General features: G+C 43.7%; 1 protein-coding gene across 4 annotated transcripts in view; it reads left to right on the top strand.

The window, feature by feature from the left end:
• The window catches only part of HLCS (holocarboxylase synthetase), a 213,311-nt gene that overhangs the window by 9,206 nt on the left and 177,806 nt on the right, over positions 1 to 26,299 (top strand). For 2 of the 4 annotated variants that reach the window (XM_012782909.2, XM_076000281.1), the window contains exon 2: positions 22,475 to 22,612. Coding sequence is in view for 1 of the 4 variants with exons in the window: in XM_012782908.3 (XP_012638362.2) it covers positions 17,636 to 17,830; positions 22,475 to 22,612 (333 nt within the window). In the remaining 3 variants the exon portion in view is untranslated. Of the gene's footprint in view, positions 1 to 10,039; positions 10,695 to 17,572; positions 17,831 to 22,474; positions 22,613 to 26,299 lie in introns of those variants that run through there. The other 2 variants (XM_012782910.2, XM_012782908.3) reach the window with 2 other exon arrangements.

Genomic DNA, 26,299 nt, shown 5'->3' on the forward strand with positions numbered 1-26,299 from the left:
CCTCAAGGGATCCTCCTGCCTCAGCCTCCCAAAGCATTAGGATTATAGGTGTGAGCCAGCTTTCCTGGCCTAAGTCTGCTTGTGACTAGTTCAAGGCACCCTGCCTCGGGGTCTCTTTTAGGCTTTTGACCCTTCAGTTCTGCCACTTTCCCACTCTTGCCACTTTTTCCCAGCTTTGCACCCCTTGGGCTTTCTTGTCCCCTTCCCAGGGTTCATTCAGGTATGCTCCATCAGCCCCCCACCTGCAGGCTGCAGGCTGCAATTTGTATCAGAATGCTCTGGCTTCCTTCCCACACTCTCTCAGGTCCTACTCTTAGTTTTCCAAATGAATGTGATCATAAAAGCAGCAGCCCAGGACTTGAAACTGACTTCAGTTTAAATCTCTCAGTTGGGAGATAAAATGACTTCACCAGAAGGACCTGTTCAAGTGGTGGGGACTTCTGGCACTGTGATTGGCCAGTTGAGGAAAATTTTTAGGCAGATGGGCTTTTCCATGTCTGCAAAAGGTAGCTGGATTTACCAGGAAGGAGTTGTCCTCCTGCTTGCATTGTGTGATAATATCCGCTTCTAAGAGCTCTAATGGTTATGAAATGAAAGCACCTTACTGTTCTGTTCCCTTCCTGTTGGCTCTGTCCAGATGGGTTATTCCTTAGTCACTGTAGCCACTCCTCTTACCCTGTGTGCCTCTTCTCTCTTTTTTTGTTTAAAGACAGGGTCTCACTCTGTTACCCAGGCTAGAGTTGCAGTGGCATGATCATAGCTCACTGCAGCTTGGAACTCTGGCCTCAAGTGATCCTCCTGTCTTAGCCTCCTTAGTAGCTGGGACCATCACACCTGGCTTATTTTTTGTTGCTGTTGTTTGTTTGTAGTGGCAGGGACTTGCTATGTTGCCCAGCTGACCTCAAAGCCTTGGGCTCAAGTGATCCTCTCACCTCAGCCTCCCAAAACACTGGGATTACAGGTGTGAGCCACCGTGCTTGGCCCTGTTCTGTCTCTTAAGCCTCATAACCAACACTAGGTGGCTTCTGTTACTATTCCCACATTAGAGCTCTGGAAAGAAGTGCCTGCCCATTCACAAGGCCACTGAATGTGCACATGTGCATGTTGGGGTTTGGGGGTCAGAGGCAACATTTGAACCCAGGATGTCTCAATCCAGGCCACGGCCTCTGTTGCTTCACTGACGATGGCAGCTCACACTGGCCCAGTCCTGGCTGCTGGGAAGGGTGCCCTGGCTGATGCGTTTTACACTGTGGTTGTAAAGGTTTCAGTCAGTTTCCTCCTACATGCATTTATTTGACCTCTTAAATCAGCCTCTCTACAAACCCTTTAAAAGTGAAACCTATAAAAGTGAAAGAAACGGGGACAGGACATAGGGAGACAACCATATACTTACTAGGAGTGGTGCTCGCTTGCCCATTTACAGTTCAGTCTCTCTTCCATCAGGTGCTTTAGACTTTTGAGGCTGCTGAGTGCTCGGGGTTGGAGGTTGCATTGTGCTTATCTGGAAGCTTGTGGTAGTAGTCACCCCAATCAGAGGTCCTGTCTGATAGCAAGAATCTGCTCACAGCTGGTGACTCCCTTTCCCCAACCCAGAACTATTATGTGCCAAGGATGTAAGGACCACTCCCCTCTGCTGGATGAAGGTATGTTTGCTTTCCATGGAGAAAATGTTGTGAGCACTTTGCTCTCTAGTGGCCAACTGGGTAAAAGAGATGACAGTTCTACCGTGTTTTCCTGAAAATAAGACCTACCCATAAAATAAGCCCTAGTAGGATTTCTAAGCATTTGCGCAATATAAGCCCTATCCCAAAAATAAGACCTAGTGATGGGTGTGGCTATGCGGCGTATCTGCACAACCCATGCATTTCGTCACAGAGCAGTAAAGAAGAGGAGCAGCCCTTCTCACCTGCCCCATCGTGACAGCTACTATCCCAGAGGTGACCGGAAAGGTGCGGGCAGCCCCACCAACAAGGTCGGCTCCCCCTGTCAGGTTTCAGCCATCCTGTGCGTGCTGCAAGCTGAGGCTTTGAGGGGAAAATAACACATCCCCTGAAAATAAGCCCTAGGTGTCTTCTTGAGGAAAAATAAATATAAGACCCTGTCTTATATTTGGGGAAACATGGTACCTCACTTTACAAATTGAGGTATGAGCCAGTTTAGTTTTAAGAACTTCTGTTGTGCATCTACTATGTGTAGGCACAGTGCTTAATACCAGGGATATGAAGGTGAATAAGAGGTCACAGCAAATTATATTTTTGTAGATTGAATCACATTGTAAATATATAAATATATTCTATAAACACAAAGAATCACAGAATTTTACAGATTGAAGGGAAGTCTCTTTTTTTTTTTTTTGTAGTTGAAAAACTGGGATCCAGAGATGACATAATTTAAGACGACATGGCTAGTTAGGAACAGGGGAAAACAAAAGGAGTGCTGATGAAATTAAGGGGGAGGTCACCATCTTGTTTTTATAACTTTTATTTTGAAATAGCTTCATATTACAAAAGAGTTGCAAAAATAGTACAGCACGTTCTTTATTCTCTTCACCCAGCTTTCTCTAATGTTAACATCTTACACAACCATGGATTTACCAAAACTAATACATTAACGTTGGTGCAACACAATTACCGAAGCTATAGACTTCAGATTTCACCAGTTTTTCCACTAATGTTCATCCTTTTTTCTGTTCCAGGATCCAATCCAGGATCCAAATTGCAGTTAGACCCTTTAATTTTTAACTTCAGATTTTCCTATACTTGAAGTTCCTTAAAACAGTAAGAAATTACTGACATTCAGCTACTGAACAGAAAGCACACCACGGGCTTCTTCTGTCTTTTGGATCGTGCTTCCGAGTTCTCAGACCAGGTTGTTTTCCTTGGTCGTTTTGATGAAATCTCACCTGCGGGTTTTTGGGTGTGTCCAGGAGAGGGACAATCCCAGCCCGTCTATCTGATCCAGATCCAAAGGCCGTCAGGGCTGGCAGTGGCACTCTGAAATTTCTGCCACCATTGCGTCTTGGATCTTGAGTTCCATTCTATTTCTTTTGCTGGTGGAGCATCCTTTGCTCTCAGTTGCCTAGTTTATCCAGTGATGGACTTTGGAGCCTGAAAGACTCCAAAGTTATGGGACCTTGAGCTCAAATGCTCTAACATTAAATTTCCTCCTTGCAGTTATCGAGAGGATCAAATGTACCCAGTGAGTAGCGCAGTGCCTGGTGTGCAGTAGGTGCTGAGTGCACGTGCAATGACAAATGGGGAGAACAGGCTGGGTGGGTACAGTGGAAGGCCCCGAATGACAGGCAAGACCCCCTGGACTTCCTGGGGGAGGGGCAGGCACTGCAGCAGTTGGGGGGAATCATGGGATCTGAGCTGCACTTTAGAAAGTCAAACGTGGAGGCAGAGCTGCAGGAAAAGGCATGGGCACAGGGAGATATGGGGCCAGTTACCCCGAGAGCAGAAATGGAAAATGGGACCGTGTGGAGGTCCCACCCCCGCCACAGGAACAAAATCAGCGTAGGGGCAGGGAGAAGTCAGGACTCCAAGGTGAATAAATCCTGGGTCCCAGTGAACGGGACAGTGTGACAGAGGTAAGAGAATCAGGATAAAGAGGCAATTTGCGGGAGAAAAATGCATTTGGTTCTGTTCATGTTTTTTTTTTTTTGAGACAGAGTCTCGCTTTGTTGCCTAGGCTAGAGTGAGTGCCGTGGCGTCAGCCTAGCTCACAGCAACCTCAAACTCCTGGGCTCGAGCGATCCTTCTGCCTCAGCCTCCCGAGTAGCTGGGACTACAGGCATGAGCCACCATGCCCGGCTAATTTTTTATATATATATCAGTTGGCCAATTAATTTCTTTCTATTTATAGTAGAGACGGGGTCTCGCTCTTGCTCAGGCTGGTTTTGAACTCCTGACCTTGAGCAATCCGCCCGCCTCGGCCTCCCAAGAGCTAGGATTACAGGCGTGAGCCACCGGGCCCGGCCAATGTTGCTTTTTATTTTATTTTATTTTTGAGACAGAGTCTCACTCTGTTGCCCTGAATAGAGTACCATGGCGTCAGCCTGGGCTCAAGCAATCCTACTGCCTCAGGCTCCTGAATAGCTGGGACTACAGGCATGCGCCCCCATGCCCAGCTAATTTTTTCTATATGTTTTTAGTTGTCCAGCTAATTTCTTTCTATTTTTAGTAGAGACAGGGTCACGCTTTTGCTCAGGCTGGTCTCGAACTCCTGACCTCGAGCGCTCCTCCTGCCTCAGCCTCCCAGAATGTTAGGATTGTAGGCGTGAGCCACCTGAGCCCAACCCCTTCATGTTGCCTTTGAGATACTGATCTGATATCCAAGCAGTGAAAAGTGGAAGTGTGGTGACCGTGCCATTGGATCCTGGGTGAGGCCAGAGCTGGCCGTGAGGACTGAGCGTCACGGGCGGAGGTGGCTGCTGAAGCCACAAGGGAGAATGGGGTCACCGAGGAAGATAACAGAGGAGGCCAGAAGCTGGGGCAATGACCCACGCCCAGCGGTTCAAGGAAGAGTCAGAGACAGAGAAGGGGTTTCTGAGAACCAGGATGTGTTGGTTTGCTAGGGCTGCCGTAACAAAGTTCCACAGACCGGGCAGTTTCAACAACAGAAATTTGTCCTCACAATTTAGGAAGCCATAATAGAAGTTCAAGTTGAAGGTGTCAGCAGGGTTGGTTTTGTCTGGGGCCTGTCTCTCCTTTACGTGTAGATGCTGTCTTCTCCTTGTGTCTTCACATGGTCAGTCCTCTGTGCCTGTTTGTGTCCTAATCTCCTCTTCTTTTCTTAAGAGACAGGGTCTCTGTCTTCCTCTGTTGCTCAGGCTGGAATGTAGTGGTGCAATCATAGCTCACTGCAGCCCGTAACTCCTGGGCTCAAGTGATCCTCCTGTCTCAGCTGTCCAAGTAGCTGGACTATAGGTGCACATCACCACACCTGGCTAATTTTTTTGTTTTTTCTAGAAACAGGCTGTGTTACCCAGGCTGGTATCGAACTCCTGGCCTTGAGTGATCCTCCTGCCTCAGCCTGAATATATCTTGAAGCTCTGTTATTAAGTATGTACATATTAAAGGAGGCCCCATGGGATTGTGATCAAGGGCATAACTTTGAAATCTATGTACATATTTATGATTGTTATGTCTGATGTCTTTTTTTTTTTTTTTTTTTGAGACAAGGTCTTGCTCTGTTGCTACCACCACCACACCTGGCTAATTTTTTAAATTCTTTGTAGAGATAGGGTCTCACTGTGTTGCCCAGGCTGGTCTTGAACTCTGAGCCTCATGCAATCCTCCCACCTCATCCTCCCAGAATGCTAGGGTTACAGGTGCGAGCCACTGCATGCAGCCCTGATCTCATCTTCTTATAAGGACACCAGTCATACTGGAATAGGGCCTACCTAGTGACCTCATTTTACCTTAATTACTACTTTAAAGGCTCTATCTCCAAATACAGTCGCATTTTGGGGTACTAGGGGTTAGGACTTCAACATAACAATTTTTTATGGGGGACGTGATTCAGCCCATAGACATAGGAATAGAAACAGAACACTGAGTTTTCAAAGAACCCTAGGGAAGAGTTTCAGAAAGGACAGGGGCTGGCCACAGGCCTGTGTGTTCTCAGACCCACCATACCTCCTGCCGCTGCTTCCCTGTCTCCTGTGATTCATAAGGAAGCTGCTGGGCTCCTCTGCCCTTGGGCTTCCAGTGAGGTTTAGCCAAGGGGGCTGTGAAAGGCCAGAGGGCGGAGGAGCTGGAGAAGTTTTCCTTCTTTTACTTCTGCTGGTGTGCCCCGCAGCAGCTGTTTCCCTGTGGCTCCATCTCTACAGGACAGACCCTTGGGTCCCAGCTCCCGCCAGGTGGCCCTGGCTGCTAACTCCACCTCTGCTGTCTGCCCACCCCTGCAGGGGTGAGGCTGCCTGCTCTTTCTGTCATTCCTTGGGTCGCTTCCCGGCCCTTCTCTGGTGTTTTAGCACCTTCATCATGTTGTAGCCAATTCTCCATGTTCGATCCCCTCTGTTTGACTATCTAGTAGTTTCTGTTGACTGGTAGAAATGCCATGGTCAGGAAAGCCAGATACTGCAGAAAGACGGGAGGGATGGAAACGGAAAATGGTTAGATCTTTGAGCAATGCGGGTAGAAGCCAGAATTCTAGGGCCTGATAAGGGGATCTTTGCCAACCTGATGGGTTAATAGTCTTATGAAAGTTTTAATTTGTATATGCTTTTAAGATTGAGCACCTATTCAAGTTTATTTGCCATCTGGGGATACTCTGTTTCTACAGTGCTTTTTCTTTTACCTCTCCACCCTTTTTTGGTTTTCTGAGTTTTTCTTGTTGATTTGGAGTTCTTTATATACTCTAGATATGAATCTTTTATCAGTTATTTGTGTTATAAATACCTATTCTCATTCCAGAGCTTGTCTTTCTTGCAGTGTCTCCTAATAAATGGAGTTGGTTGGGCTGGTGGCTGATGCATGTAATCCCAGCACTTTGGGAGGCCAAGGCAGAAGGATGGCTTGAGGCCAGGAGTTTGAGACCAGCCTGGGCAACATAGTGAGTCCTTCTCTCTCCAAAAAAAGAAAAAAAAAAAAATTAGCTGGGGTGGTGGTGCACAGTCCCAGCTACTTGAGAGGCTAAGGTGGGAGGATCACTTGAGCCCAGGAGTTTGAGGCTGCAGTGAGCTATGGTTGGGCCACTGCACTCCAGCCTGGGCAACAGAGGGAGACCCTGTCTCTTAAAAAAATAAATAAATATGAGTTCTTAATTTTAATGTATCAATCCTTCCTTTATAAATAGCTTGGTATCTTGATTAATCTTTCTCTATTTTGAGGTTACAAAGATACTCTGCATTATCTTCTGGAAAGTTCAGTTTTGTCTTGCATATATAGACTTATTAAACTACAAGATTTTTTTTAAAACAAAGGGAATAAATTCAATTAACTGCTAAAAAACAAAGCAAAGCCAATTTCTGAACTCTTGATATCTGTATGCCACACTTTCCTTATCTGTTTGCTTTCTTTTTTTTTTTAATTTTTCTTTGTCCTTGAAGTATGTTCTTTAGTGAGGGCCTGTGTAGTAAACTCTCTTAAGCCATTATTTTTCTGAAAACATCTTTTTTTGTTCTCCATTTGAAACTATTTTGGCCAGCTACACAGTTCTAGGCTGACAGTTCTTTTCTCTCTGCACTTTGAACATGTTATTCCACAGTCTTCTATCCAGCTGCTCTGACTTTGGTATTATCTGTCTTCTTTCTCAGATAGCTTTTGAGATTTACTCTTTCTTTGTCTTCAGTTCTACCCTGCTGTGTCTGGGTTTTAAAATATACTTATTTATTATGTTTGGTATGTTGGGTTATTGTGGAAAATAAATTGAACATCTGGTTTTTTTTTTTTTTGAGACAGAGTCTCGCTTTGTTGCCCAGGCTAGAGTGAGTGCCATGGCGTTGGCCTACCTCACAGCAACCTCAAACTCCTGGGCTCAAGAGATCCTACTGCCTCAGCCTCCTGAGTAGATAGGACTACAGGCATGCACCACCATGCCTGGCTAATTTTTTCTATATATATTAGTTGGCCAATTAATTTCTTTCTATTTATAGGAGAGACGGGGTCTTGCTCAGGCTGGTTTTGAACTCCTGACCTCGAGCAATCTGCCCGCGTTGGCCTCCCAGAGAGCAAGGATTACAGGTGTGAGCCACCGCGCCCGGCCTGAACATCTGATTTAAAAACAAGAACTACACTGTAGGCAAGGAGGAGGAGCATGTCTGCCCTACCTCAGTCAGGACTTGAACACAAGTGCACCTCATAGATGTTCTTTTTTACTCTGTCATCCAGGCTGGAATGCAGTGGCACAATCATAGCTCACTATACCTTTGAATTCCTGGGCTCAAGTGATCCTCCAGCCTCAGCCTCTAATGTAGCCGTGACTACAGTGAGCTATGATTGCAACACTGCACTCCAGCCTGGGTGACAGAGCGATGCCTTGTCTCTAAAAAAAACCAAAAAAGAAGGCCATTTGAAAGAGGTCATAGTCTTTGTCCACAAAAACATTTAGGATTTATCATACCGTGGAGAATTTTCCTTTTCTTTTCTCCAGCTGCTGAGGTGTCTTAAATGGAAGGACTGATTTCTTACCCCTCCTCTGTGGACGTGCCCGCCACTCATTTACATCGCTGTACTCACAGACACCTTTCCCAGAGATCATAACTGCTCACCTTCATCAGAAGAGTCTCCAAGGAAAACAGGCACAGTTTCCCTTGGTTTAGACCCAAGTCTTTCTTAAATTAACTTTTTATGCACTTCAATTGCCTGATTATACAACTCTTATCAATCTAGCAGATTCCACATGCCAATATGGGAAATCTGACATTCTCTTAGATGTTTCAATCCTGTTCATAAACTTTGTAAGATTTCTATTGAAAACTACCTATTTCAAATTAGTTATAAGGCTGTCCCTAAAACAACCACATTTTATGACAATTTCAAGTATATATTATGCCAAATATGCATTGATTCCTTATTAATCCAGAAATATAAATCTATTGTTTTGCTTCTTTCAAGACTTTCTATATGCAACTCAGAGTTTTATTAGTTCATTAAATATGAAATGACCAATTTTGAATCGCTTAGATTATATTTCAAACGAGAAGCAGTACAATTAACCCAAGTATGTGCCTAAACCATTGACACAGTTTTGCCATCTTAATGGTAGCTTGTTTATGCCAGCAGTGAAGAAGCCTGGAGAGCAAGTGGCGATGAAATCTTGAAAGGTGTTTTCCACAGCTTGTTGAATATTGAGTATTTGTCCTTGCAAGAAGTGGTTCAAAGCCTAGAAGAAGTGGTAGGCAGTTGGTACAAGGTCTGGTGAATACTGTGGATGACAGAGAGTTTCCCAGTCTAGCTGCTGTAGTTTGAGTAGCATTGTTTTTTGTGACATGTGGTCTTGCAAGAGGATTGGCCTGTCTCTGTGGACCAATCTTGGCTGCTTAATCGCAAGCATTGTCATCATTTCATCTAAATGGTTGCAGTAGACATCCGCTGTAATCGACTGACCAAGTTTCATGACACTGTAGTGGATAATACCAGTGCTGGAACACCAAACAGACACCATTAGGTTTTTTGACGAATTGCAGTTTTGGACTGTGTTTTTGCACTTCATCTTTATCCAACCATTGTGCTGAATGCTTGTGATTATCAAAAAGAATCCACTTTTCATCACACATAACAACATGGTACAGAAATGTTTCACCTTTATGTCATGACAAAAAGGCAAAAAGAAAGGCAAGCTTCGAGATAATTTCTCTTCTCATGCTCATTTAATTCATGTGGTAAGCATCTGTCCAGCTTCTTTAACTTGCCCATTTGTTTCAAATGGCCCAGTATTGTTGGAATAGTAATGTCCAACCTTGCTGCTAATTCATGCATAGGTTGAGATGGATTTGTATCCACTACAGCTTTTAGCTCATCATTATCCACCTTGGTCACCCACGTGGCTCATTTTCAAGATTAAAATCACCAGAACGGAAGTTCTCAAACCACTGATGTTCTGTGCATTCATTAACCACGTTTTTTCCCAAACACTTTATTGATGAACTGTCTGAGTCTCAATGGTTCCAAGATGAACTCATATTAAAAAAATAACACAATTTTTTTACTTATCTATAGTTTCACAAAGATTGCTCTAAAAACTTTTTTTGAAAGATAATCACAAGCCAAAAACATGCATTTGAAAGAATGAGGATGTACCTTCACAATTAAAAAAAATAAAGAAACAGGCTGGGTGTGGTGGCTCAGGCCTGTAATCCTAGTACTCTGGGAGGCCGAGGTGGGAGGATCACTTGAGACCAGGAGTTCGAGAACAGTCTGAGCAAGAGCGAGACCCCATCTCTACTAAAAATAGAAAGAAATTAGCCAGACAACTAGAAAGATAGAAAAAAATTAGCTCAGCATGGTAGCACATGCCTGTAGTCCCAGCTACTCAGGAGGCTGAGGCAGAAGGATCGCTTGAGCCCAGGAGTTTGAGGTTGCTGTGAGAGCTAGGCTGACGCCATGGCACTCTATTCAGGGCAACAGAGTGAGACTCTGTCTCGAGAAAAAAAAAGAAAAAGAAAGAAACAAACAAACAAATAAGAAGTGTCAAAATGAAATGTCAGAGATATCAACTGTCAAAATTGGTATTTAAGGAAATTGGACATTCCCTACTTAATAACCTAATATTATAGTAAGTTAAGAGACAGAAGTTCTTTAAGGAAATAGTTACTGTCCCAGTTAACTGAGATTACGGTCCATCAGAGATTTTTCGGGGTTTCTTTTCTGATCTTTAATGAGACAGTAAATCCTGCTATTGTCATTTGGTCAACGATTCGTCATCTCAAGGAGGATGATCCCTTAGCCTCTTGCCTGGATTTAAGTGAAAACATTACTTACCTCTGCCTCCTCATAGAAGTCTGCAGCTCTCACACAGGGTGACAAATTCTCAGGATAGATTTAATTTTTATAATCTTTGGACCTAATGAAATCTTGTACCATGTTTTATTTTTAGGACCATCCAAGTCTTTCTTCAAAGTCTCACTCTGTCACCCAACCTGGAGTACGGTGGCCTGATCACAGTTCACTGCAGCCTCCAACTCCTGGGCTCAAGTGATCCTGCTGCCTCAGCTTCTCGAGTAGCTGGGACTCCAGGCATGTGCTACGGTACCTAATTTTTTAACTTTTTTTTTTTTTTGGTAGAGATAGGGTCTCACTATGTTGCCCAGGCTGGTCTTGAACTCCTGTGCTCAAACTATCCTCTTGCCTCGGCCTCCCAAAATGCTGGGATTACAGGTGTGAGTCACTGTGCTGGACAGGACCATTCAACTCCTATTGAGACTTAAAGCCAGATCTGACTGAAGTTTGATTGGTTATCCCCCGTGGCTCTCTCTGCTTTGGAATCCCAGCTTCTACGTAGGGTCTTTGTACTGATGCTCCCGTGGGTTGGAAACAACCTTCTAAAGGATTAAATTGTAAATTCTAAATTTATAATTTACTAATCTTCATCAATAAAATAAATGAATCAAAACACAAACATGACAAAGTAGGAAGACTCAACGGTAACACATTGTATCCACATTGTTCTTTCAGAACATTTAAGCTTTTCCCTCATTGAGGCTCTCTTCATGGCCTCCTGGCTCTTCAGAAATGTATTTCAATTTGATACTCAAATCATCCTAACTGAGCTAGTGGGAGCATTTTGGGGTTGTCTCTTGCATCCTTTTGACTGCCCCTGTTTTTCTTTGAAGCTTTCCCTGCTTCCTAGCACAAGATGTCCCGGCTTATCATGCTAACACCTGAATCAGCCGTTTTTCAGAGGATCTTTAGTTCCTTTTAATAGGTAAAATACACACATTCCAGGATCTGAGCACTCAGGTGCACTCTGGGGTAATGTTACTCTAAGGCCATCTCAGTGAAAAAAGCTAGAAAAGATAATTTTTTTTTTTTTTTTTTTTTTTTGAGACAGAGTCTCGCTTTGTTGTCCAGGCTAGAGTGAGTGCCGTGGCGTCAGCCTAGCTCACAGCAACCTCAAACTCCTGGGCTTGAGCGATCCTTCTGCCTCAGCCTCCCGAGTAGCTGGGACTACAGGCATGCGCCACCATGCCCGGCTAATTTTTTATATATATATCAGTTGGCCAATTAATTTCTTTCTATTTATAGTAGAGACGGGGTCTCGCTCTTGCTCAGGCTGGTTTTGAACTCCTGACCTTGAGCAATCCGCCCGCCTCGGCCTCCCAAGAGCTAGGATTACAGACGTGAGCCACAGCGCCCGGCCTTAATTATTTTTTTATTAAAGACGTGAGTTCAAATTAACATTTCTAATAGTTGAAGGTGTTCTAACTTAAATTCTTTTTTTTTTTTTTTTTTTTTTGAGACAGAGTCTCGCTTTGTTGCCCAGGCTAGAGTGAGTGCCGTGGCGTCAGCCTAGCTCACAGCAACCTCAAACTCCTGGGCTCCAGTGATCCTTCTGCCTCAGCCTCCCGGGTAGCTGGGACTACAGGCATGCGCCACCATGCCCGGCTAATTTTTTTTATATATATATCAGTTGGCCAATTAATTTCTTTCTATTTATAGTAGAGACGGGGTCTCGCTCTTGCTCAGGCTGGTTTTGAACTCCTGACCTTGAGCAATCCGCCCGCCTCGGCCTCCCAAGAGCTAGGATTACAGGCGTGAGCCACAGCGCCCGGCCTAAATTCTTTTGATGCTCTCGTTTTTTCTCCTTTTCTCTTTGATTAACAATATAGCAACATTCTTGCTTATACTTTTCACTTGATTTGATTATATGATTGTTGCCAAAGAACAATATATTAATATAAGCTGGAACATCTCTTGAGGCCAGGAGTTACAGACCAGCCTGGACAACATAGCAAGACCTTGTCTCTCTAAAAAAAAAAAAAAAAAAGCAATAAAAATAAAGCTACTATGTAGAGATCAAGCTTTTCTATATAGTTCTAATGGTTCTTAGAAAGTATCCCAGTAAGGACTTGTAGTAACTCATCTGTCATTCACTGTGGCTCTTCAAATATTCATCTGAATGGAGAGTTCAGTTCCATTGTTTGACTTTTGTCTTGAGGGTGGTGACATTCTAATAGCTGATAGTTTCAAGACCTTAAAAATTTAGCAACCAGTCCCTCACTACCACTTTTACTGAATTACTGGAGGATGGTCCATCTTGCCATTACACTTTAAAATCAGTCATTTCAATCTACAATATTCTGTGTAAGTTTCATTTCATCACCATCACATTCATCTACTGTCACTTAACACATATTAATAGTTATAAGAGTCATGTATGTGTGATCTATAGCTAAACATACTGATTCTGCCTCCTGTTATTTAATTTCTGATAGAACCTACATATTTTTACACAGTTGGTAAATACATTTTATTTTATTTATTTATTTATTTTTTGAGACAGAGTCTCACTTTGTTGCCCAGGCTAGAGTGAGTGCCCTGGCATCAGCCTAGCTCACAGCAACCTCAAACTCCTGGGCTCAAGCAATCCTGCTGCCTCAGCCTCCCGAGTAGCTGGGACTACAGGCATGCACCACCATGCCCGGCTAATTTTTTCTATATATATGTTAGTTGGCCAATTAATTTCTTTCTATTTATAGTAGAGATGGGGTCTCGCTCTTGCTCAGGGTGGTTTTGAACTCCTGACCTTGAAAATCTGCCCACCTCAGCCTCCCAGAGTGCTAGGATTATAGCCGTGAGCCACCGCGCTCAGCCTGGTAAATACATTTTAACTCTACCCTATCCTGCCTGGATCTTAAAATTTTTAAATTTATTTTGCTCCCTTTTCTGAGCAAATGTCACATATAACATTTAAAACATCTTATAAGATCTTCTTTTAAATTATATGTAACATTCCCTTACCAATTTAATATCATGTTACATAGTTATACCAAGACTTATGGTGAATAAATTCAAATGATTTTCCCAATTAGCATTATCTTACCTTAGTACCAGTAGATGTATTTATTCTTACTATAGGGAAATCAGGGAGATAGGTATTATTTAGGAATTCCCTATAATTAAGAAAGAATAACACATTAAATATAGGCTCTTAAGGTTTTATGTGAAAGCATCTTTTTTTTTTTTTTTTGAGACAGAGTCTCGCTTTGTTGCCCAGGCTAGAGTGAGTGCCGTGGCGTCAGCCTAGCTCACAGCAACCTCAAACTCCTGGGCTCGAGTGATCCTCCTGCCTCAGCCTCCCAAGTAGCTGGGACTACAGGCATGCGCCACCATGCCCGGCTAATTTTTATATATATATCAGTTGGCCAATTAATTTCTTTCTATTTATAGTAGAGACGGGGTCTCGCTCTTGCTCAGGCTGGTTTTGAACTCCTGACCTTGAGCAATCCGCCCGCCTCGGCCTCCCAAGAGCTAGGATTACAGGCGTGAGCCACAGCGCCCGGCCGTGAAAGCATCTTTTAATTCTTCGACCAAAATTCACATCTTGCTTTCTCTCTACTATTATCTGTATTCTTAATTACAGACAACTCTGGTGTAGAACTCAGAGTCCTGTTGATAATATAAAACATCAAAGAGCAATAAATAATATTATAAAAGTCACTGAAGTATATCAAAATGAAATATTAATGCAATGAAATAATTTCTCAGCTTCATTATATAATCATAAGGAATCATTTATGGAAATTTAAGGGGCATTTAAAACAAAATTTTCCTATTTGGAATAAATGTTTTTAAAAATGGGGATTCCCAAATTAATCTTTACCAAGGATACTGATGGTGGTGATTGGTTTGATACCTGCCTATGTGAGCATTTGCTCATTGGCAAGATTTAAAATAACTTTTTTTTCCCTTTGAGGCCCTTTTCACAGCCCAAGCCTGAAGTCTTTAGCCTTTGGCTTGTGATTACCAGTCCAAAATTAAATTTCTCATTTTGAGTTTAAGCCAATAATAAAAAGGATTATTGGTTTAATAAAACAGAATCACTTACCTTTTAACTGCATATGCAGATATTCACATTGTCGCTTTCAGACTAATAAACACATACCATAGACAAACATTCAAAGAAAAGCTCTTCATGTTATATAGTTTTTACGGACGAAAGCCTCATGATTTCAATTAAATATATATTTAAATTGTTTATTCAGAGGGTACATTGTCAGTTATTCTTGGGACTCTGTATAGCATTTTAAATGCAAAAACTTAATCTATGTTTTTAGTACTCCATCACTGTTGGGGAGGAAATGGATTCTTTAATTTACAAAACAGACACTACTGCTAAAAATTAACTGCTTACAGTTAAATTTCAGCGTCTACTCAATGCTTCCAAGTAGACTGGGATTCTTTCTCTCAAAAACAAACTCTCCTTCTTGGCTCTGGCCATATTTGACTGAGGGGAGGCCCGAATGCTCTCAGAGTCTGTCTTGGTATAATAGGCTCCTGCTGGGGATTCAGCAGCTATTATTAAATGGGGAGTAGGACAGCTTCCTCCTGGTAGTGATATTCTTTCGGTAAACACTCTACTTTTGTCCCAGACCATTATTTTCAGGGCATGTCTTCCTAAGGGCAGGAGACTGGAGACTTTTTGAGTCTATGCAGAAGTTTTCCTTTAGAAAGCTCATCATTCTGATGGGTTACTGATGTCCTTCCTTTCTGTGGTGATGGTGATGTTCTTATAAACAACAAAGGCTTGCTTTTAAATTCCTAGCTTGTGCTCTTAATTTCCGTATTAGTTTGGAAATGTCTTGTTAAGAGTCTACAGCAACCCAGGCCCAGATAATAGCACAGGTGGAATTTAGCAGTGCTTCTCCAACCTTAATGCGTTTGTGAAGCACCTGGGCATTTTGTTAAAAGGTAGATGCTGATTTTGGGTTGACTGGGGCCTGGGAGCCTGCATATCTAGTGAGCTCCCAGGTGATGCCAATGCTGCTGTGGTCTAATGACCACACCTTGAGCAGTGAGGGCCTCTAGGATGAGGATCAGGGACATACATGGTACGATCCCTTGATGTATTATTTTTGCATCCTTCCCCTATTCCTTTGCTATCTGGGGATGATGAAGCTAAACTGCATCCTTGACTCTTTGAAAAATGAAATTATGCTTTGTATTTTGGGGAAGTGAAAAAAAGAAAAATGAAATCATTTTAGGGAGGGACCATAAACAGAGCTTGTGTCACCTGTTCAACTTCTCTTACTCCTCCCTTGTATTATATCTTTTCCTCTCTTCCTTTGACATCAGTGCTTTTTAATGCAAGAGGCAGTTCATGTTGAATCATGGTGGTCCTCATTTTTTATAACCTAGAATTGGTTTAAAGGATTGACCCCAAATGTAATTTTCTCATGGTGTATTCTGAGACCATGACCTCTGGAAACACCTAAGGGTAAACTTGGAAAATTCCCATTGGCCAGATGGAGTTATGGTGTGTGTAGGAAGGAAAGGTTGCAAAATCCTCAAGGACCTTGGGAAAACTGGAGATGCTGGTGACCTTCAGGTAGAAGAGATGACCTCTCCATACCTAGCGGGGATGGGGAGTGGTCCTTGTAGCCATAATTCAGCCAACTTCAAGAAGGCTATCTGAAAGGTTAAGTGTTTTGTACAGTAAAAAACATTTAGGATTTATCACTTTGTTGAGCACTTTTCATTTTCTAATTCCTGACTTGGAACCCTGTGCTATCATGGAGGGGCTGCGCCCTTCCTCACAGGGTACTTGTTCATTTCCCTTCTCCAGTGACACAGTTTTAGATTTTGTTACAATACAGAACTACTTCCCGGCTGCCACTGTCCCACAGCGAAGTGCAGGATGTGGCTTTAGTCCTGCTCATCACTTACTGTCTTTCTTCTCTTTCTGGTCCATGCCAATGCTTATCTTGTTTTTGAGCCCAGTTATTTCTTTTTAGACACTCTCTTTATAAATCTATGGTTGCTATGCAATAGGGAGAATTTACTATGATTTCTAACCAGAAATCTGAAGTTCTGAGAGTGGGTATTCTATACCGCTATTTTAAAGCAGGTGAATAAGTAGTTAGAGTACTTTAAAAATCTATTCTTGGATTAAGGAAGACTTGGGTGGGGTACCTGATGGCTTTTACTGCATCATGCTATCCACTTATGGCAGGGGCCAGAATAGGAGGCAACTCCATGGAATTCTTTGCCATGCTTCAGGGTTGTTGAGGACACCATTCGTTACATAGGAATGAGGATCCATGGGAGAAATCTATCAGTGTCAGGAATAATTATGCTTCCCTTGGGGACAAGAACCCTATGGGTCATAGCTGATGTTTTTCTTTTTCCACTGGTCTCAGGATGCTCACACATTGGAGATCCACGTGTTGCAAGAACACTATATGCAGCCTTTTGGGCACGGCAGCCTTTCTGCTGATCTGTGTTCACCTTATGTTTCCTGCCCTCATTAAGGAAATGATTGCATTGTGTGACTTTATGTAATTTACTTTAAAACCTATTGGGCATGAAGACCTAGTGTAATTTAATAAAGACAGCCTCACCTTATTTTCCCAACTGGACTGGGTATGACAACCAGAATGGTGCTAACAAACGCTGGCTGTTGCCCTTGTAAACACACGCACAGTCGGTTCCTCAGGCCGCCTCCCACCCCGCCCCCTGGAAGGGAGGCCGGACTCCGACTGCCGCAGGGCGGGCGGCCTCTGCACCTACCCTCCACGCCCGCAACCTACGCGTCCCGCTGCCCCGCCTCCACTCCCCTGCGGCCTCTGCGGGTCCCTTCCATTCCCGGCCTCACCCCAAGCCCCCACCCGGGCGCGGCCTCCACCGCCTCCTCCGGGCCGTCCGCGACCCCAGCGCGCACCGCAGTCTCGGCGCGGCCTCTCGCCGCCCCGCGCGCCCCGGGCACAGTCCCTCCTGGTCCTCCCGGGCGCGGCTCCCCGCCCCGCAGGCCCCTCCGGCTGCAGCCTCTCCTCCCGCGCCGCCCTCCGCAGCCCGGCCTCCCCTCCGCCCGCCCCCGCGGCCCACTCCCCACCCCCGCGCAGCCCTCCCCGGCCGGGGCGGGGCGGCGCGGCGCGTCTCTTCCGGCCTGTGGCGCGCGGGGCGGGCGGGCGCGCGGGCGGGCGGCCGGCGGGGAGAGCGTCCCGGCCGCGCCCCGCCCGCCGGCGCCGGCCATGCTCATCACGCTGTGCTACCTGTACCTGTGGGCGCGCTGGGGGCGCCGGCCGGCCGCGCTCGTGCGCGCCACGGTGCGGCGGCTGCGCGCCTCGCGCTGCTCCTTCACCTTCTGCGGCGCCGCCGCGCAGCCCACCGGCGCGCGCGTGTGCCTCAGCCGCGGCGGCCGCGTCTTCTGCGTCGGCGAGAGCCAGGTGGGCGGGCGCGGCGGGCCGGAAGTGGCGCCCGGCGGGTGGTCCCGGCGCGGGCGGGGGCGCGGGGGGCGGAGGTGCGGGGCTCTGCCTTGGGACGGGGTCGCCTGTTCTGGGCGGGCCAGGGTGAGGGTGCTCCCGCGCGGCTCTTGCGTTCCCTGTGCTGCGTTGGGGGTTGGCACCTGGGCACCAGGAGCAGCGCGCACCTGGGTTGGCGTTTGGTGGAACCTGAACCTGGCAAGAAAGCTCAGGGCTTGGCTTTCTGTTAGATATACTCAAAGTGACAGAAACTGCCCATGCACGCTCTCCATCTGTCAGTTACATCATTTGCCAAGTAGGTCACCGCTCGGATTGTCTCTGCATCTTTTACATTTCGGTTGACGCTCAGCCTTTGTGTTTTGGCCCAGTGCTTAGCCTGGTGGCTGCACGCTCAGCTGACTGTGCCACCTACAATGTGGCTTGCGCTGGTCCTTTAATCTCTGTAAAAACTCCACTCCTTAGCGTAAAAGGGGACAATAGTTCTTTCCATTCAGCTATTTTTGGAAAAGGGCTTAACTTCACAGTGCAGTTGTGTGCAAATTTTCATGGACATCACTAACATTGTTTTCATTAACATTTAAAAGTGTTTTGCTTTTTAGTTGGGTTCTTGCCCTTTCCTTTTCCTTTTGGAAAGTTGGCCCACTTTTCGAATTAAAATGAGATTTTCTATGTATGGCAAACCATAACACCCGTGTGGGAATTCAAATCCTATCTCAGGTTTGAACATTTCATTGAGTGATAGTGCTTCTAGCAACTAAAAAGTACTCTTTCTTGTTAGTACAGTGTACTGTACTATAACACGTTGAAAATAAATGACTGTTTTCTCACTTCTCCCAAGGAGGGTGCATAACTATTTAATAGTACCACCTAGCTACAAGGTGGACAAGTTCATTCTTTACATACAATGGTAGTTCTATTTTTAGGTTTTGGGGAACCTCCATACTGTTCTCCAAAGTGGTTGTATTAATTTACATTCCCCTCAACAGTGTAGGAGTGTTTCCCTATCCCCACATCCTTGCCAGCGTTCTTTATTGTCTTTTTGATAAAAGTCATTTTAACTGGGGTAAGATAGTATCTCATTGTAGTTTTGATTTGCATTTCTCTGATGACTAATAATGTTGAGTGTATTTTCATATGCCTGTTGGCCTTTTGTGTGTCTGCTTTTGAGAAATGTATACTCAGATCCTTTGCTCTTTTTTAAATCAGATTATTTGATTTTTTTCCTGAGTTGTTGGAGTTAATTGTATATTCTAGTTATTAATCCCTTGTCAGATGGGTAGCTGGCAAATATTTTCTTCCATTCTGTGGGTTGTCTCTTCGCTTTGTTGATTATTTCCTTTGCTGTGCAGAAGCTTTTTAGCTTGATGTGATCCCATTTGTCCAATTTTGCTTTGGTTGTCTGTGCTTTGACAACCAAAGAAGTCCTTGCCCAGACCAATGTCCTAAATGCTCAAGAAGTCCTTGCCCAGACCAATGTCCTAAAGCATTTCTCCAATGTTTTCTCTAATAGTTTCATAGTTCCAGGTCTTACATTTGTCTTTAATCCATTTTATTTGTTTTTTTGTCTATGGTGAGAGATAAAGGTTTCCTTTCATTCTTTTTCATATGGATATCCAGTTTCCCAGCACTGTTTATTGAAGAGACTATCCTTTCCCCAATGTATGTTCTTAGCACCTTTGTTGAAGATAAATTCACTATAGATGTGGGGATTTATTTCTGGGTGTCCTTATATAACAGTGAGTGCCCTGGAACAGTGGTCCCCAACTAACCTTTTTGGCACTGAGGACCGGTTTCATGGAAGACAGTTTTTCCGAGGCTGGGTGGTGGGGAGATGGTTTTGGGATAATTCAAGTGCATGACATTTATTGTGCTGTCAGATCTCTTGCTGCTGACCTCCTGTTGTTCATCCCATTTCCTAACAGACCACAGGCCAGTATTGGGCCTGGGGACCGCAGTCTTAGAGCATTAGGGCTTGATAAACCTAATTGAGAAAAATAACCTAAAATGAGGAAAAATTGAGAGGTGGGCTTTTCTATTGTAATGGTTTTCAAATTGGATCAGTTAAATTAAAAAAATAGCCATTAGGGTTTTAGGTCAGAGTAGAAATTTTGAACATATAAAAACATTGAGTTTAAATGTCTTATTTAATTTTCTTGGACAGTTGTACTTTTGAGCATTTTCATGACTTTATCGGTCTTCTGTTAACTACGCTAACTGTAACTAGTGCTTTTCAGCTCTTGTGTACCTGCAGCCCCAAGCAGGGAAGGCCTCCTGCTTTCAGGGGTTCTGGAACTTGCTGTACAGTTAGCTTTCCTCACCCCAGAGCTTTGCTGAGCTGTCACCACGTCAGGCAGAACGTTCCCCAGTTATCCAGACTAGATGGGACCGCCCTGCTCTGTGTCCCCATAGGGTTTACATCACAGTTCTTCTAGTTTTTATCTTTTTCTCACTAAGAACTGGGTCTGTTTAGCTTAGCAGCTTGGCCTGAAATAGCCACTCAGTATTTCAAATGAATGATAATAAGAGTGTTTAATAGTTATTGGGTTTAAGTTCTGACGTTTAAGGCCTGCAGTTGGAAAATCTGACAGTTTGTGATTAGCTACTCTTACTTTAGGATTTAAATATCATTGGGCTGATGGATATATCTTATTGTCAATCTGCCTGGGAAGAGGTAACCGCACAGCTGAATCTCAGGGCTTTGTTGTCTGTATATGTTATACATTTTAAATGAAATTAATAAATAATGTATATGTTTATATAATTGAAGGTCCCACAATAAATTGATAAGTATAACCAAAGACAGTTTATACAAACTGGAAAGTTTAAGCTTTTTATCTGTGTATTATATACATTCAGTGTTTGAGTCAAGTGGAGAGCCTTTTTTTTTTTTTGTTTTTAACTGCATTATGTTGATAATTATGTTTACCCATTCCCCCCCACTAAATTTTCATTGATTATTTAGTTTAACAGATTTTTATCCAGCATCAATACGTTCCAGGTTGCTGGGCAAGGGTAGACTTGAACTAGGGAGAGACACAGTGGGCCTGCTCCAGATGCTTTTCTTTGGGGGTGATGAGGCTCCTCCACGCCAGCCTTAGACTTCAGCTTTTTCTGCTCTGGCTTTGCCCTGTTTTTGGTGGGTTAAAGCCTTTTAAAACCAATTTCTGTTTTATTTTTTTAGAGAGATTTCAGAAAGCAGAACACAGACAATTGGGTATATCTGATCTGTCAAACCATCTTGATTCTAATCTGCTTTTAAAAAAACTAAAATCAGGCCGGGCGCTGTGGCTCACGCCGGTAATCCTAGCTCTTGGGAGGCCGAGGCGGGCGGATTGCTCAAGGTCAGGAGTTCAAAACCAGCCTGAGCAAGAGCGAGACCCCGTCTCTACTATAAATAGAAAGAAATTAATTGGCCAACTGATATATATATAAAAAAAAAAAATTAGCCGGGCATGGTGGCGCATGCCTGTAGTCCCAGCTACCCGGGAGGCTGAGGCAGAAGGATCACTCGAACCCAGGAGTTTGAGGTTGCTGTGAGCTAGGCTGACGCCACGGCACTCACTCTAGCCTGGGCAACAAAAGCGAGACTCTGTCTCAAAAAAAAAACAAAAAAAAAACTAAAATCACTCTTTTTTTAAAAATTTTTTTATTATTATTATTTTTAGAGACAGAGTCTCACTTTGATGCCCAGGCTAGAGTGAGTGCCGTGGCATCAGCCTAGCTCACAGCAACCTCAAACTCCTGGGCTCAAGCTATCCTACTGCCTCAGCCTCCTGAGTAGCTGGGACTACAGGCATGCACCACCATGCCCGGCTAATTTTTTGTATGTATATTTTTAGTGGGTCAATTAATTTCTTTCTATTTTTAGTAGAGACAGGGTCTTGCTCTTGCTCAGGCTGGTTTCGAACTCCTGACATGGAGCAATCCGCCCACCTGGGCCTCCCACAGTGCTAGGATTATAGGCGTGAGCCACCATGCCCGGCCCTAAAATCACTCTTGACTGGAGTTTACCTTCCCATTAAAATATGCTTGATTGCTTCACTGCATATGGTAAATGCCTGTCCCTGCCATAGCTTCTTTCTCTGGGTTTGGCGATGGTATGAGTACCTGGAGGCTGGCATACTTCTCAGATCTCAGGGAGAGGAGCTGTGTTTACGTCTCTCTGGGTAAGGAATTGCTTTAGGTCCCTTGCTTTGAGGCTGCAGGGAATGAGTAAACAGCCCTATGGGTTCTGTAGGTGAGCATGCACTTCCTGGCCTCTTCCTCTTTAAACCGTGCTTCCAAGTTGTGATTTGGAAAGCTCCTACACCCTAAGTGTAAAGACTGGTGGGGAGAAACCCACTTTCAGAGTTGATTCTTTGAAAACAAAGATCTAGAGATGTTGAAGCTGTCAAGAGCCATAGAGAGGCTTTTGCGGCTATTTGAATAGTCACAGTTAGACGAGAAACATAGGTTTCATGTGGTCTACAGAAGAGCTTCAGATAAGCTTCTTTAGACCTCACCTGGAATTACAGAGGAAGGTATGTCACAGACGAGGCTGAGACACATGGCACTTGTGTTTTGAAGTGACACTGAATCCTCTTTATGTTTCTTTTCCCCTCTACACAGTCCATTGAAGACTTGAACAAATGGGCCCTCTTTCTTGTTTCTCCTTTTATACTTGAAGCAGAGCACATAGCATTTGTGACGGAGAGCATTTGGGTCCAAGGGGAGAATTTACAGAGGCCATCTTCCTCTTCAGACACAGTGAGTAACCTGTTTTTTACTTGTGTACCATAAAGAAAATATATGTCTTAATCAACATCAAATGTTTTTATGAGTGCTCTTCCCAGGATTCTTTGTGGCTCCTCTTCTTTTTGGATATTTTGGGTTAATTATATTGTTAAATTGTTTTCACCTTTTTAATGCGGCTGCTAGGAAATGTAAAACCACGTGTGTGGCTTGTTATTTGTGGCTCACATTATACAAGAGGCAAGTGACCAGCACTGCTGGACGGATGCTCTTTCCCAGGCCATCGTCTTGATTCCCAAATCAGCCCGAATAGAGGGCTTAACGTTCCACCTACTTCCTAGACATGTTGCCCTGAGTATTCTGAAAACACTTCAACGTCAGCAACATGTCTAAAACGAGCTGTTTGCACTCTTCTGCTTTAAAAAAAAGGAAATCCCAGATTAACACCCCAACCTGCTCTTCCTCTCACCTCCTCCTTACCTCCACGAAGGTCCCAGGTCGGATGCCCCTCCCCAGAGGGCTCAGCATTGCGCCTCATTTCCATTCATCCTCATTTCGTTCTCATCTTCATTGTCTTTTGTGTGGACTGTCAAAGTATCCTGTCTTGTATCCCTTCCTTGGGTTTTCCTTCCCTCCGGTGGCCGGAGTTAATCATTCTGGACACAAGTCCAGCTGGGACACTCTTGCTCAAGCTCTGTGTGGATGTCTTTGCCAGATGCAGCCTGAGCGCTCAGGCTCACGGGAGTCTGCCCCTCACCCACCCGTGTCCATGTCCTCCCCTGCCCTGTCCACGAGGAGCTATCCTTGCCTTTCTGCCTTCACTCACCCCTGTGTGTTCCTTGCCCTCCATGTGGATAATCCAGAAGGGATTTTGCTGATGATAGCCATGTTTCTTGGCTTCCCATTTCGTGGAGATTTTCCATAAGACTCTATATTGGGATGAGAGAAGGGGAAGAAGGGGGAGTAAGACAAGAAATAACTGAGCAGAATTCGTGGTAGACTGAATTAGGTGGAGATAGCGAAGGAGAGCGGGAGACTTTCTGGTTGGGGCCCCAGAAGTGGTGGAGCATTTGGGCCCAAGAGCAGGCTCGTGCATTGAGACAAGATGTTCTCTCCTGAAGGCTCACAATGTTTATTTAGCTTTATGTACACTTATGACAATAATAGTGCCATTTATCGAGCCACTGCTGGTCTTTTACATACATTACCCCTAATGCTTACAGCTCTGCAAGGTATAATTAATTGCTGTTTTAAAGGTAAGAAAACTGAGATTATAAGATTAAATGATGTGCCTAAAGCCACCAGCTGCTAAGTGGTAGACAAGATTTTAACCAACATCTATATCCTTTCTAGTAGCCAGAAGAACAAATTAATGGTTTTAAAGAGATCTAGGTCATCGAGATTCCAAAATAAATAAAGGTTTTATTAACTCAAATTAAATCAAGCAGTACCTGCAGATGGCCTCCTGTGTTTGATAGAAAGGGACCATCTGTTAGGAAGATTTTTGGTGAATGCAGATAATTTGTATATGTAGAAAAGACTATTCAGAAACTTTATTTTTGTTTTAAAAATGATTTAAAATGTATTAAAATTACAAATTAAACAGTTCAAATCATATGAAATTGTTGATATTTGGTTTTGTTTTTTTAAACTATGAAGAGTCCTTTTCATATGGTAATCCATTCTTCTCTGGGCTTTTAAATCCAGCTTACCATTCTTACAAGTTTAACAACAATTTGCAGTCACTTTTAAAAGGGATTTTTTTTTTTTTTTTTGAGACAGAGTCTCACTTTGTCGCCCAGGCTAGAGTGAGTGCCGTGGTGTCTGCCTAGCTCACAGCAACCTCAATCTCCTGGGCTCAAGCAATCCTGCTGCCTCAGCCTCCCAAGTAGCTGGGACTACAGGCATGCGCCACCATGCCTGGCTCATTTTTTCTATATGTATTAGTTGGCCAATTAATTTCTTTCTATTTATAGTAGAGACGGGGTCTCACTCTTGCTCAGGCTGGTTTCGAACTCCTGACCTCGAGCCATCCGCCCGCCTCGGCCTCCCAGAGAGCTAGGATTACAGGCGTGAGCCACCGCGCCGGCCTTAAAAGGGATTTTTGAGTAATTATTCTGTCTACAAACTCAAATATCTTCAAATATTCCATTTTAATTTTGGACTCTGGGTGCACAGAATTGGATTAATCATATTCCTTATTCAAAATGTACTCTCATCACTGGTTTATGCATGACTTTCATTCACTTATGAATTTCAAATAATACAATAAATACCCATGAACTCATCACTCGCTAGAACATACAGTTCTAGTTTCTAGTTGAGGGGCCCCCAGAGTTCACCTGCCTGCTCCCTCTACCCCACCCCATTTCTTTTTAGATATTTAAGTTGTCTGGATGAACAGATACCACCTTTTTGAACACTTATGTAACTCTTATAAATTACAGTTGTACGTTTCTTAATGACAGGGATACTTTCTGAGAAATGTGTGGTTAGGTGATTCTGTCCTTGTGCAAACATTGTAAAGTGTACTTACGCAAACCTAGACAGGATAGCCTACCTCTGTGGTACAGCCTGTTGTCCTAGGCTACAAACCTGTAGAGCATGTTACTGAATACTGTAGGTAATTGTAACACAATGGTAAGTATTTGTGTACCTACACATATTTAAACATTAAAAGGCACAGTAAAGATACAGTATAAAAGATAAAAAATGGTACAATTGTATAGGGCATTTACCACAAATGGAATTTACAGGACAGGAAATTGCTCTGGGCAAGTCCGTGAGTTAGTGAGTGACTGTGAAGCCTAGGATATTACTATATGCCAAAGCCTAGGATATTACTATATACCAAAGCCTAGGATATTACTATATACCAAAGCTTAGGATATTACTATACACCAAAGCCTAGGATATTACTATATACCAAAGCCTAGGATATTACTGTACACCAAAGCCTAGGATATTACTATACACCACTGTGACTTTATAAACACTGTACACTTAGGCTACACTAAATTTATAAAAAATATTTTTTCTATACTTTTTAAAACTTTTTTTTTCCCCCAAGAGACAGGGTATTGCACTGCCACCCGGAATGGAGTACAGTGGTCCAGTTGTAGCTCACTGCAACCTTGAACTCCTGGGCTCAAGCGATCTCCCAGGTAGCTAGGAATACAGGCATGCAACACTGTGGCTGGCTAATTTTTTTATTTTTTGTAGAGACAGGGTCTTGCTCTATTACCCAGGCTGGTCTTGAACTCCTGGCCTCAAGCAATCCCCCTGCCTTGGCCTCCCAAAGTGCTGTGATTATAGATGTGAGCTGCCACACCTGGCCTAATCTTTAAAAACTTTTTGACTCTTTTGTAATAACACCTAGCTTAAACACATACACATTGTATAGCTGTACAAAAATATTTTCTTTCTTTATATCTTTATTCTATAAGCTTTTTTCTATCTTTAATATTTTGTGTTCATTTTTTACTTTTTAAACTTTTTATTAAAAACTGAGACACAAGCACACACATTAGCTTATGCCAACAAAGGGTCAGGACCATCAGTATCACTGTCTTCTACCTGTGTGCCTTGTCCCACTATTAGGTCTTCAGGGGTGATAACATGCATGAAGCTCTCATCTCCTGTGATAACAATGGCTTCTTCTGGAACACCTCCTGAAGGAGTCCTCTCTAAAATAACAATGAT

This window comes from Microcebus murinus, chromosome 1 (genome assembly GCF_040939455.1).
Source record: "Microcebus murinus isolate Inina chromosome 1, M.murinus_Inina_mat1.0, whole genome shotgun sequence".
Taxonomy (NCBI): domain Eukaryota; kingdom Metazoa; phylum Chordata; class Mammalia; order Primates; family Cheirogaleidae; genus Microcebus; species Microcebus murinus.